The sequence below is a fragment of the Phyllobates terribilis genome, unplaced genomic scaffold (assembly GCF_046119375.1).
Source record: "Phyllobates terribilis strain yellow unplaced genomic scaffold, ASM4611937v1 Scaffold_1__5_contigs__length_1240528914, whole genome shotgun sequence".
NCBI lineage: Eukaryota > Metazoa > Chordata > Amphibia > Anura > Dendrobatidae > Phyllobates > Phyllobates terribilis.
The window spans coordinates 112,044,674-112,057,100 of NW_027362761.1; the positions used below are offsets into that span (position 1 = coordinate 112,044,674).

The following is a 12,427-nucleotide window of genomic DNA, read 5'->3' on the forward strand; positions in this document are numbered from 1 at the left end:
TGGCGATCAATCAGTCATGATTAAGTAAGAATGACATCACTGGACACTTTAAAAGGAGGCTGGTTCTTGGTATCATTGTTTCTCTTCAGTTAACCATGGTTATCTCTAAAGAAACACGTGCAGCCATCATTGCACTGCACAAAAATGGCCTAACAGGGAAGAGTATCGCAGCTACAAAGATTGCACCTCAGTCAACAATCTATCGCATCATCAAGAACTTCAAGGAGAGAGCTTCCATTGTTGTCAAAAAGGCTCCAGGGCGCCCAAGAAAGACCAGCAAGCGCCAGGACCGTATCTTAAAACTGTTTCAGCTGCGGGATCGGACTACCAGCAGTGCTGAGCTTGCTCAGGAATGGCAGCAGGCTGGTGTGAGTGTTTCTGCACGCACTGTGAGGCGGAGACTCTTTGAGCAAGGGCTGGTTTCAAGGAGGGCAGCAAAGAAGCCACTTCTCTCCAGAAAAAACATCAGGGACCGACTGATATTCTGCAAAAGGTACAGGGAGTGGACTGCTGAGGACTGGGGCAAAGTCATTTTCTCTGATGAATCCCCTTTTCGATTGTTTGGGACATCTGGAAAACAGCTTATTCGGAGAAGAAGAGGTGAGCGCTACCACCAGTCTTGTCTCATGCCAACTGTAAAACATCCTGAAACCATTCATGTGTGGGGTTGCTTCTCAGCCAAGGGAATCAGCTCGCTCACTCAGTCTTGCCTAAAAACACAGCCATGAATAAAGAATGGTACCAGAATGTCCTCCAATAGCAACTTCTCCCAACCGTCCAAGAGCAGTTTGGCGCCCAACAATGCCTTTTCCAGCATGATGGAGCACCTTGCCATAAAGCAAAGGTGATAACTAAATGGCTCATGAAACAAAACATAGAGATTTTGGGTCCATGGCCTGGAAACTCCCCAGATCTTAATCCCATTGAGAACTTGTGGTCAATCATCAAGAGACTGGTGGACAAACAAAAACCAACAAATTCTGGCAAAATGTAAGCATTGATTATGCAAGAATGGACTGCTATCAGTCAGGATTTGGTCCAAAAGTTGATTGAGAGCATGCCAGGGAGAATTACTGAGGTCTTGAAGAAGAAGGGGCAACACTGCAAATATTGACTTGCTGCTTTAACTCATTCTAACTGTCAATATAACCTATTGGTACTCATAATATGATTGCAATTATATTTCTGTATGTGATATAAACATCAGACAGACACTAATAAAAACCAGAGGCCAGCAGATCATGTGACAATATAATTTTTGTGTCATTCTCAAAACTTTTGGCCATGACTGTACAGTTATATGAAAAAGTTTGGGCACCCCTATTAATCTTAAGCTTAATGTTTTATAAAAATTGGTGTTTTTGCAACAGCTATTTCAGTTTGATATATGTAATAACTGTTGGACACAGTAATGTTTCTGCCTTGAAATGAGGTTTATTGTATTAACAGAAAATGTGCAATCTGCATTCAAACAAAATTTGACAGGTGCATAAGTATGGGCACCCTTATCATTTTCTTGTTTTAAATACTCCTACCTACTTTTTACTGACTTACTAAAGCACTTTTTTTGGTTTTGTAACCTCATTGAGCTTTGAACTTCAGAGCCAGGTGTATGCAATCATGAGAAAAGCTACTTAAAGTGGCCACTTGCAAGTTGTTCTCCTGTTTGAATCTCCTCTGAAGAGTGGCATCATGGGCTCCTCAAAACAACTGTCAAATGATCTGAAAACAAAGATTATTCAACATAGTTGTTCAGGGGAAGGATACAAAAAGCTGTCTCAGAGATTTAACCTGTCCGTTTCCACTGTGAGTAACATAGTAAGGAAATGGAAGAACACAGGGACAGTTCTTGTTAAGGCCAGAAGTGGCAGGCCAAGAAAAACATCAGAAAGGCAGAGAAGAAGAATGGTGAGATCAGTCAAGGACAATCCTCAGACTACCTCCAGAGAGCTGCAGCATCAACTTGCTGCAGATGGTGTCACTGTGCATCGGTCAACTATACAACGCACTTTGCACAAGGAGAAGCTGTATGGGAGAGTGATGCGAAAGAAGCCGTTTCTGCAAGCACGCCACAAACAGAGTCGGCTGAGATATGCAAAAGCACATTTGGAGAAGCCAATTTCTTTTTGGAAGAAGGTCCTGTGGACTGATGAAACCAAGATTGAGTTGTTTGGTCATACAAAAAGGCTTTATGCATGGCGGCAAAAAAACACAGCATTCCAAGAAAAACACTTGCTACCCACAGTAAAATTTGATGGAGGTTCCATCATGCTTTGGGGCTGTGTGGCCAATGCCGGCACCGGGCATCTTGTTAAAGTTGAGGGACGCATGGATTCCACTCAGTATCAGCAGATTCTTGACAATAATGTTCAAGAATCAGTGATAAAGTTGAAGTTACGCAGGGGATGGATCTTTCAGCAAGACAATGATCCAAAACACCGCTCCAAATCTACTCAGGCATTCATGCAGAGGAACAATTACAATGTTCTGGAATGGCCATCCCAGTCCCCAGACCTGAATATCATTGAACATCTGTGGGATCATTTGAAGAGGGCTGTCCATGCTCGGCGACCATCAAACTTAACTGAACTGTAATTGTTTTGTAAAGAGGAATGGTCAAAAATACCTTCATCCAGGATCCAGGAACTCATTAAAAGCTACAGGAAGCGACTAGAGGCTGTTATTTTTGCAAAAGGAGGATCTACTTAATATTGCACATTTTCTGTTAGTACAATAAACCTCATTTCAAGGCCGAAACATTACTGTGTCCAACAGTTATTACATATATCAAACTGAAATAACTGTTGCAAAAACACCAATTTTTATAAAACAATAAGCTTAAGATTAATAGGGGTGCCCAAACTTTTTCATATAACTGTATGTAAGGATATGTGTGATATCGTATGTATGGCTATGTGTGATATCGTATGTAAGGCTATGTGTGATATTGTATGTAAGGATATGTGTGATATCGTATGTAAGGCTATGTGTGATATCGTATGTAAGGCTATGTGTGATATCGTATGTAAGGATATGTGTGATATCGTATGTAAGGCTATGTGTGATATCGTATGTAAGGCTATGTGTGATATCGTATGTAAGGCTATGTGTGATATCGTATGTAAGGCTATGTGTGATATCGTATGTAAGGCTATGTGTGATATCGTATGTATGGCTATGTGTGATATCGTATGTAAGGATATGTGTGATATCGTATGTAAGGCTATGTGTGATATCGTATGTAAGGCTATGTGTGATATCGTATGTAAGGCTATGTGTGATATCGTATGTAAGGCTATGTGTGATATCGTATGTAAGGCTATGTGTGATATCGTATGTAAGGCTATGTGTGATATCGTATGTAAGGCTATGTGTGATATCGTATGTAAGGCTATGTGTGATATCGTATGTAAGGCTATGTGTGATATCGTATGTAAGGCTATGTGTGATATCGTATGTAAGGCTATGTGTGATATCGTATGTAAGGCTATGTGTGATATCGTATGTAAGGCTATGTGTGATATCGTATGTAAGGCTATGTGTGATATCGTATGTAAGGCTATGTGTGATATCGTATGTAAGGTTATATGTGATATCGTATGTAAGGCTATGTGTGATATCGTATGTAAGGCTATGTGTGATATCGTATGTAAGGCTATGTGTGATATCGTATGTAAGGCTATGTGTGATATCGTATGTAAGGCTATGTGTGATATCGTATGTAAGGCTATGTGTGATATCGTATGTAAGGTTATGTGTGATATCGTATGTAAGGCTATGTGTGATATCGTATGTAAGGCTATGTGTGATATCATGTCCTTGGAGTTTATAATGGGACATCCTTTTATCCTTTTTCTCCATGAAACATGCCAGAAGTGGTGTAACCTGGTTTAGAAAAATGGCACAAGTTCTGCCTGTATAATACTGGTGTTCATCGATCTGTGACACCAAGAAGTGCCCTTATTGTTTACAGCCATTGTGACATGCATTATGCAGTGTGACTATTAGCATATAGCTATTACACTCTTCACATTTCAGGTTTGGTCAACATTTGACATTACAATATGTAAACTGATCTTACTGCAAGCCACCACTTCTTCTGGTTTTAGGTATACATGTATTGTGTGAGTTTAGTTTGGGATCCTTTATCGAAAAAGAGGTCTTATGAATTTTAGTTTTGTTGAAGGTATTTTTTTAATCAATTTTTTGTTTTGCATTTCAAAATGAACCTTCAGTAACAACATTCACATCAATAAATCACATGTAAACCCTTGTATGAACTCTGCAGCGTTACTACATCTAAAATCTGGCTAACCAAATTGTGATAAATGTAAGGGTTCAAAAGTCAGTCTAACAAGTGAAGAAACCCTTATTATTAAAATACAAGTACTTTAATGGGTATACATTAAAAGTTGCAAAGTGAGAAAAAAGAAAAAAAATATGTATATATACCGGTATATACAAAAAATAATAAATAACAATCCAATAAGTGTACTACATATTGGGATAGGATCTTGGAGATGGGAATACCCCTCTAACTTCATACACTTTTTTTGCCATGTGTGGAGCAGGTTCAGCTCCTGAGACTGCTCCACACACCTTGACCCCTTCCATGACTGATGTCTCTATCATGGCGCATTAATGGGTCAATGTGCTTTCGTAAATGTATGAATCTTTTCCTTCTCGGGGTCTTTGTCCAGTAAGAGCATACCCCATGTCTGTGTACTCTCTACACCCTATTTCAGAGACCTCATACATCTGTCTGTAGTCGCACATCCAGGCTCTGATTCATGCTGCACGCGCTTTGGGCAGCATGAATCTATTGACGAGTTCCCTTTAAAATTCACACTGTAAAAAATAAAAATGTAGCACACATACTGTGTAATCTCTGCTGCTTATGTACACATTCATATTCCATAGGCAGGAGAAAAGGTTAGTGGTCACAATAACTATCATTATAAAACCACCACTCATTTTCCTCTTCATAAAGCAGATTACTTCTCCAGGTTATTTCATCCCCTTGGAAATAATCCATCTGCTTGGAAGCCGCTTTCCCATAATAACGCTGGCCATCCGCCAGCTGACTATTGCAGCAGCCCTTTACAGTTAGAAATAGCCTGAAATGCTGTAGATTGCTGAATAGAAGGAATTAATTGTTGTCTGTTTCATTTATGGCACTGTTGGTTTTGGGCAAGTGTTGTGGCTGTTGTGTATTTTTAGGCACTGTTAATTGGAGTAAGATATTATTTTAGTGTAATGGATCATAGAAATTTTTTTTTGTGAAACACCTTCTCTCTCTGTTCTTTATTTCCTTCATTATCGTGCATACCATGAAAAAATAGAGGAAAAATCGCAGTCGCCGTCCTCTAAAACTTTTCTTCTTTATTAGAAAATGAAAAGCTAGTGTTTCCAGGGGAGAATGGAATGTTACAGGACGACAGCCGGTGCGTCAACAGGTCCTTGTGTACCGTTCACATCAGATCAGGGCGATATGCTCAGTCTTTTTATAAAAGAGAAAAATAAAAATTAGGTTACGTATCTTAAAGGAGTATTCCAGTCTCAATTGCTATGTATCCCCCAAATAAAATAGAAAAAAAACCCCACCTATACTCACCTCTGGTACTGGCGCTATTCCAGCAGTGTCGGCATTGGCTTCCCCGGTTCTCGCCTGACATAACGATATCCTTGCGGCCAATCAGCAGCCACTTTACTCTCCATCGGACAAATCGGACATCTGGAGGAAGTGAGAAGGCAGCCGCAGCACTCACCTCCTCTGGATGTCAATTACGTCTGAAGGGTGACATGGCCGTTGATTGACTGCAAAGATATCATGTCAGGTGAGACCCGGCGGAGCCAGTGCTAACCCTGCTGGACCGGTAAGATGGAGGTGGAGGGGAATATAGCAGTTATCATTTTACTTGGGGGAAACATAGTGATTGAGAAGGGGTTGTCCTAGTAGTGGACAACCCCTTTAAGACTCCTATGCACATTAGACAGCACTCTCTCCCTTTTCCTCCATACAGAGGAGCATTCAGCTCAGGTCAGCACTCCTGCGTTCCTCCCGTTCTCTATAAGAGAGCCGCTGCCAGACTCCTCTAGAGACAACGAAGGGATCAGCTGCTTAAATTCAATAGGCTGGATCCTTCTTTCCCCCAACATCATCGGTCAGTGAGAGCCGAGAAGAGGCAGCCATACACATTAGACCGTTGGCTGAAATTGGCGTGTTTGGCTGGGTTTAGTTTACTGGGGGCTTTTAGAATAGAGTCTGCTTTAAGCCTTAAATCAAGCGGCAGCAGGCGTCATCTCCTCTTAAAGTCCACCTTGCTTTGGGCTGAAGAGCACCTTGGGCCGGGGTCCCCCATTCCAGTGATTGTTGGGCATCCCAACAGTTGGACCCCACCAATCTAGCATTTTTTACCAATCCAGTTAATGTCTTTGCAATTTTGCACAGTTGTAGTTGAATCCATTCATCTGCCCAGTAATACGAGCGAATATAGATGGCTGTACAAAGCTGGGCAGGAATACTTGCCCCTATTCTGACCATTTATATACGGTATTGGCAGTGATATTCCATGTGGACTTTAACCTAGTTCTAGGATAACACTAATTTACTTTTGAGCCACAACACTTTTAGATGATTTGCTTTTTCTGGTAGAACATCCTTTTTTGCTACTGACTTGTATGTAATTGTTTGGGTTTTCTCTATCGCTTTTAAATGGTTAATTTAGATTCTGGATATTGATTAGCTATAATCTAACTTTCTGTGCTATAAGATTGGTATATTCCTATAGCGTTGTTGTGGGGTCTCTGAGAATGCTGCTTCATATCTGCAGTCTCATCAGTGCTGCCATGGCTGCCCACCAGCCTTCGAGGCTACCGAGATGGCACATGTAATGCACTCTGTTTAGCGCCTCATCTGTGCACAGTGATTTTATATTATATAGTTGTTCATATCATTTATTCATGGAGTTTCAGCATTTGCAGTTCGGCTTCTCGGCCACAAAAACAGACTCTTTCCCCTTGTTTTGGAACTGAGATCTAACCTGCGATTTACTAGATTGTGAAGGTGGGTTTTACATGTGACGGACTTTGTTGCAGAAATTCGGAAATTAACTTCCAAAAATCCATGTGCTTGTGACCAAAACTCAGGTGAATGGAACAGATTTTCGGTCGCAGAATTTTTTGTGACTGGAAAAAAAAAAGATCTGCTGTATGTGAATTCAAGCTTACTTTTCTTGAGGACCTGAAATTTGAATTAAAGGGTTGTCCACTACTGATGCCCCATAAAAAAAACCAAAAAAAAACCAAAACCCTATACCTATCTCGAGGACCGACGCAGCTCCAGCAGTGTCAGCGCTGAATTTTTTTACAATCACGTAACATAGCAATAGGGAGTCTTTGAATATTCAGTCAAGAACAGTGAGGCCCGCAGCTGTTACATACATATATATATTTTTTTTGTGGGGGACTTTAGCAGTTAAGAAGGATGGTTATTTCTTTATATTACAGAAATCCTACTCTGGTGAGAACACTGCCAGCGTCATTGCCCGGTCTTGTGCTGCCACAGCTCTTTCTCTGTTGGTTCCAATACTTGTTGTGTCCTTTAAAGAAAAAGTAGAGGACGTCCTCAACCTTTTGACAGTAAGGCTACCAGGGCGACCAGAAGCCGATGATTCCCAAGCTCTTCAAGTTCATATGGGACTGGCACTTGGGATGTTCATCTCCCGCCTGTGCGAGGAAAAAGTTAGGTATGTATAGGAATATCTACAATTCATGAAGACTGATTTTTAGGGATTTTGGATGTAGGGGGTAAATGGAGGATCTTGCCTAGCGTGGGTTTCTTCAAATATAATGTACAACAAGGGGGCTGTTTAGATTTTCCTGTGGCAGGTTTCCTTTAAAGAGAATCTGTCACCAGGTTTTTACTAACTCATCTGAGAGAAGCATAAAGTAGGGGCAGAGACCTTGATTCCAGCGATGTATTGTATCACTTATCAGCTGCTTGCTGTAGATTTGATAAAATCCCTGATGTATCTGCTGCAGATACCAATTTTCTGAATGCTGTATTCTCTATAACCCCACCCACACTACTGAATGGCTCCTTTCTGTGTACACTGTGCATAGGCAGAAGGCTGCCAATCAGCTGCCGGAGCTTTCTGAATATGGAGGACTACATGGCAACAGGTTTACTAGTCCTCTAGTAATAATGTGCTGCTAAATAAAACAGTGATTTTAGCAAAACTACAGGAGGTGATACATAGCTGGAATCAGGGTCTCTGTCTATACATTATGCTCTCAGATTAGGTGGCAAAACCTTGTGCCAGATTGCCTTTCTATCTGCTGGGTACAAGTTACCGATGTAAGTTTCTTTCCATTTTCGAAATAATTTCTGACATTGTGAAAGTCTGTCCATGTAGAAGTGGCGTTCTGTGAGGCCATGTATTAGTGGATCCGAATCCTCACCCTGTCGTCTATATGACTTTGTGTCTTTCTGTACAGTGATACCTCTGGGCAGCAGATGAACCTGCTGATAATGAAGTCATTGGACGCTCTGGAAAGCTGCTGCTTTGCCACCTGCCTGGAGCCCAAGTATGTACCATGTGAAGCTCCGGCCATGTAACGTCACTCGTGTGACAAGGGCTTGTCCTGAAGGGGAGGCCTGATTGCTGGGATCTGTCCAGGTTAGAAAGCGTTATGGAGGGGGGTAGGCTTTTGGCAAGTTACCACAATACTTTGGCATTAGTCTTTTTAGTTCCAGGATCATTGGCTTCAGTGACCGACCTGTTTCCATTTTTTTAAGTGCGTCCAAAGGAGGATGCGTATCCTTTGATGAAATTGTTTACTGGGTAGGATACTGCCAAAAATTGAAACTTAATAGGAAAAAAAGGTTAAATGAAGACAACAGATGAGAAAAATGCTGTTAAATTCATTTTTGCAGAATTGGAAGCTTTTTGGCAACTTTTTAAAAAGTCACAAATCCTAAATCTGTCTTCTATTTATTCACATAGCTAAACAGAGCCATTTTTACACCCACAAAAGTGGCAAGAGCAGTGTTCAATATGTCACAAAAAAAAGGTATGCCGCAAAATGGGTGACTTTTTGGAACCAGAAAACTTGTGAAAAGTCTTTGATAATTCCCCCTGAATGGGGTCTGTCATTGTAGTGAAAAAATAGCATGCTGTGCTCTTTGTTTGGGTAGAAGTCGCCGAGTCCTCCGTAAAGACTCCTGGCAGAGGTGCTGACTGCACTGGCTTTTAACATCTTGATAATAACAACTAAAACCTCACCAGCTCTCACTATGTGGCCTCATAAACCCAGTGAAGTCCTGACCGTGTACGGCCAACCCGGGTTCCATAGTTCCGTAAGACCCCTCCCCATCTTACCGACCTCAAGTACCTTAACAAATAAAAACACTGCACCTGTAATTTCTTTGGATAAATTTGGACACAGCGGCCACTTTATTAACAAACAACATTAACATATAAACATTATTATTCAAATAAATAAGAAGGGAGGGTTCTTGGAGTTAAAAATTAGATCTGGCATAACTAAACCGAAATCGAACCACCGTATTACCCTCAGCCGTCCATCACCAGCTCGAGGGCACCAAAAGTTCCCAGGGTAAAACCCCGTCCAGAGCCCCAAAAAAACAAATGCCAGATCACCCCGCTTAATCAAGCCACTGCCTGTAAATTTCCAATAACTTTCCCACCGACACTTCTGTGCCAACTCCAAGAACCCCACCCCCCGCCACAAACGAACAGCCCTGACCACCTCAGGCTCGTGAGCGCCCCAAAACTGCCAAAGCCCTCTCAATCCCCTCCTGTATAGATAATGCCCATAAATCACTCCCAATATCGTTCAGGTGCACACCATCCTTCGCCCAAAAATCACCAACCCCTGCCTCAAGATCAAGATGCCGAACACTTACACCCCCATTTCTACCAACAAAAGCTGCTATGGCTCTATTCAACTTTACTCGTGCCCTATTAATGCCCTTCACTGATCTGACCTCCCTCCAATTTTTTCTCAGCACAATGTCAGACCAAACCGTCAACACCCCAGGAAAAGATGTCCATAACCTTAAAAAATCAATTTGAATATCCCTCATCAATTCCCTAACCGGCCGAACCCCCAAATCATCCCCCCCCATATGCACCACCAAAATGTCCGGCGCCCGGTCCAAACGAGCCGCCTTATGGAATTCAGGCAGCACCCTTCTCCATACCATCCCTCTAAAACCCAGCCACCGGACCACCACTTGCTCTCTGCTAAAACCCAATTGCCTACCGTTTGGCCTCACATCCGCCCGCAGCGCCCCCCAATGAACGAAAGAGTGTCCAAGAATCCAGACTAATAACGGGACGTCACCTGCAATAAGACAACCAAAAAGGGGGGTATTCACTTCTGGACAAAATAAAAACCACCATTCCGCATACCTAATGCCGTACATAGGACAGATAACGATCAGAACTCCACCTCCCGATGCGTTTTATCACATCCTTTCCTAAACCCAAACCGTCCGCTTCTGACGCCGCTCCGATTCTGAAAGAATGCGACCCGTACACCTCAGGACTAAGGCCCAACTCCCGGATCCCTTTTTTAAATACTGCAATAAATTGAAAACGGGACAAAAACTCTCCGTTTTTATGACACAATAATGGGCCCTTACGTCCCGACCAAACCTGCCAGTAAGCCATTAAACATCTCCTAGGACAAATAAAAGATCCATTAACCTCCCCCAATACGACTCGCTTGCCTCTGCCCAATTGATCCGTCTTCCCCCTCCTAATCCAAAATTCGATGCCCCTTTTCCGACCGCTCACATCCTCGGCAAACAAACCCCCAAACTTATTCCTACTTGGTGCCACCAACTCACCTAATCTTAGTGCGCCAAAGAACGCCAATGAAAAAGCCAATCTAAACAGTGTGGCTTCAAAAACCGAACAACAGATCTTATCCAACACTAAACCCAACCGCTCTAAAATACTAAAAGTCACTGGTCTTCGTCTATCCAACACCTTACCGCCTCTCCTAAAGCCCCTAAGTGCTTGCTTAACTAAAAAGGACTTTGTAACATCTGTTATCCCCTGCAATTTAAAAGCGAATGACAATCCTGCTACAAATTTACTAACTTTTGACACAGACCATCCAATCTCTGCTGCCCTTCCCACAAGAAACAACACCGCCATCTCTCTATCTCCTTCACTTTCCACCACACCCCACTCCAGAATCCAACTTTGCCATACTCGCCACGATGCCTCGTATGATGTCCAGGTCTGCCTCGTAATGGACTCCCTTATTAACCGTCCGGCTCCTCCATAACCAGTTGCCACAAATGCGAAGGGCATTCTTGACCCACGTCCCCTGCCTCTGGTGCTAGCGCCCGAAAACGGTCCCACTGAAAACGAGATAAGGCATCTGCTATGGAATTTTGTACACCTGGAACATGGACCGCTGTAATCCAAGCGTTCAAATTGAGACAACAAAGAACTAGTTCCCTGAGCAGCCTAATCACAGGCGGGGACGAGGCCGACAAGCTGTTGATGACAGACACCACTCCCATGTTATCGCAATGAAACCGAATTATCCTGTTGGCAAAACACTCCCCCCAAATAGTAACCGCAACAACAATAGGGAACAATTCCAAAAACGCCAGGTTCCTCGTAAGTCCCCTCTCCGTCCACCCAATCGGCCATGCCCCAACACTCCACCGCCCTTTCCAATAGGCCCCATAACCAGCACTTCCTGCAGCATCTGTAAATATCTCACAATCAAAACTGCTTACAAACTCCTGCTGGATTAACGACCTGCCATTATAGCTTTCCAAAAACAACTTCCAAACCTTCAGGTCCTCCTTGTGTTCCTTATTTAGGCGGATAAAATGATGAGCCGCACGCACTCCTGCTGTGGCGCCTGACAACCTGCGACAAAAAATTCTGCCCATTGGCATAATCCTGCATGCAAAATTTAAGCGCCCCAACAGCGATTGTAGCTCCCTCAGGGTCACCTTGCGCAACCTCCCGACTCTATCGACCTCCTGCTTGAGCAGACACAATTTATCTTCAGGTAATCGACACTCCATCCTTTCCGTATCAATAACAATGCCCAAAAAACTTAGGGTTGTGCAAGGGCCTTCCGTCTTTTCTTTTGCCAATGGTACGCCAAAATGCTCCGCTACCCACACCATAGTACCTAATAAATTCCTACACAACAACGATTGCGGAGGGCCTATAAACAAAAAATCATCCAAATAATGAATGACTGAATTAACTGATGCCAGGTCCTTCACCACCCATTCCAAAAAGGTACTAAACGTTTCAAACAAAGAACACGAAATTGCACAACCCATTGGCAAACACCTATCCATGTAATATGCCCCATTCCAAAAACAACCTAACAACGGGATACTATCCGGATGAACTGG

General features: G+C 42.6%; 1 protein-coding gene across 2 annotated transcripts in view; it reads left to right on the forward strand.

The window, feature by feature from the left end:
• FOCAD (focadhesin) overlaps positions 1–12,427 on the forward strand; it is a 272,768-nt gene that overhangs the window by 217,618 nt on the left and 42,723 nt on the right. For both annotated transcript variants that reach the window (XM_073666136.1, XM_073666149.1), the window contains exons 27-28: positions 7,510–7,748; positions 8,500–8,589. In XM_073666136.1, coding sequence (XP_073522237.1) covers positions 7,510–7,748; positions 8,500–8,589 — 329 coding nt within the window. The remainder of the gene's footprint in view (positions 1–7,509; positions 7,749–8,499; positions 8,590–12,427) is intronic.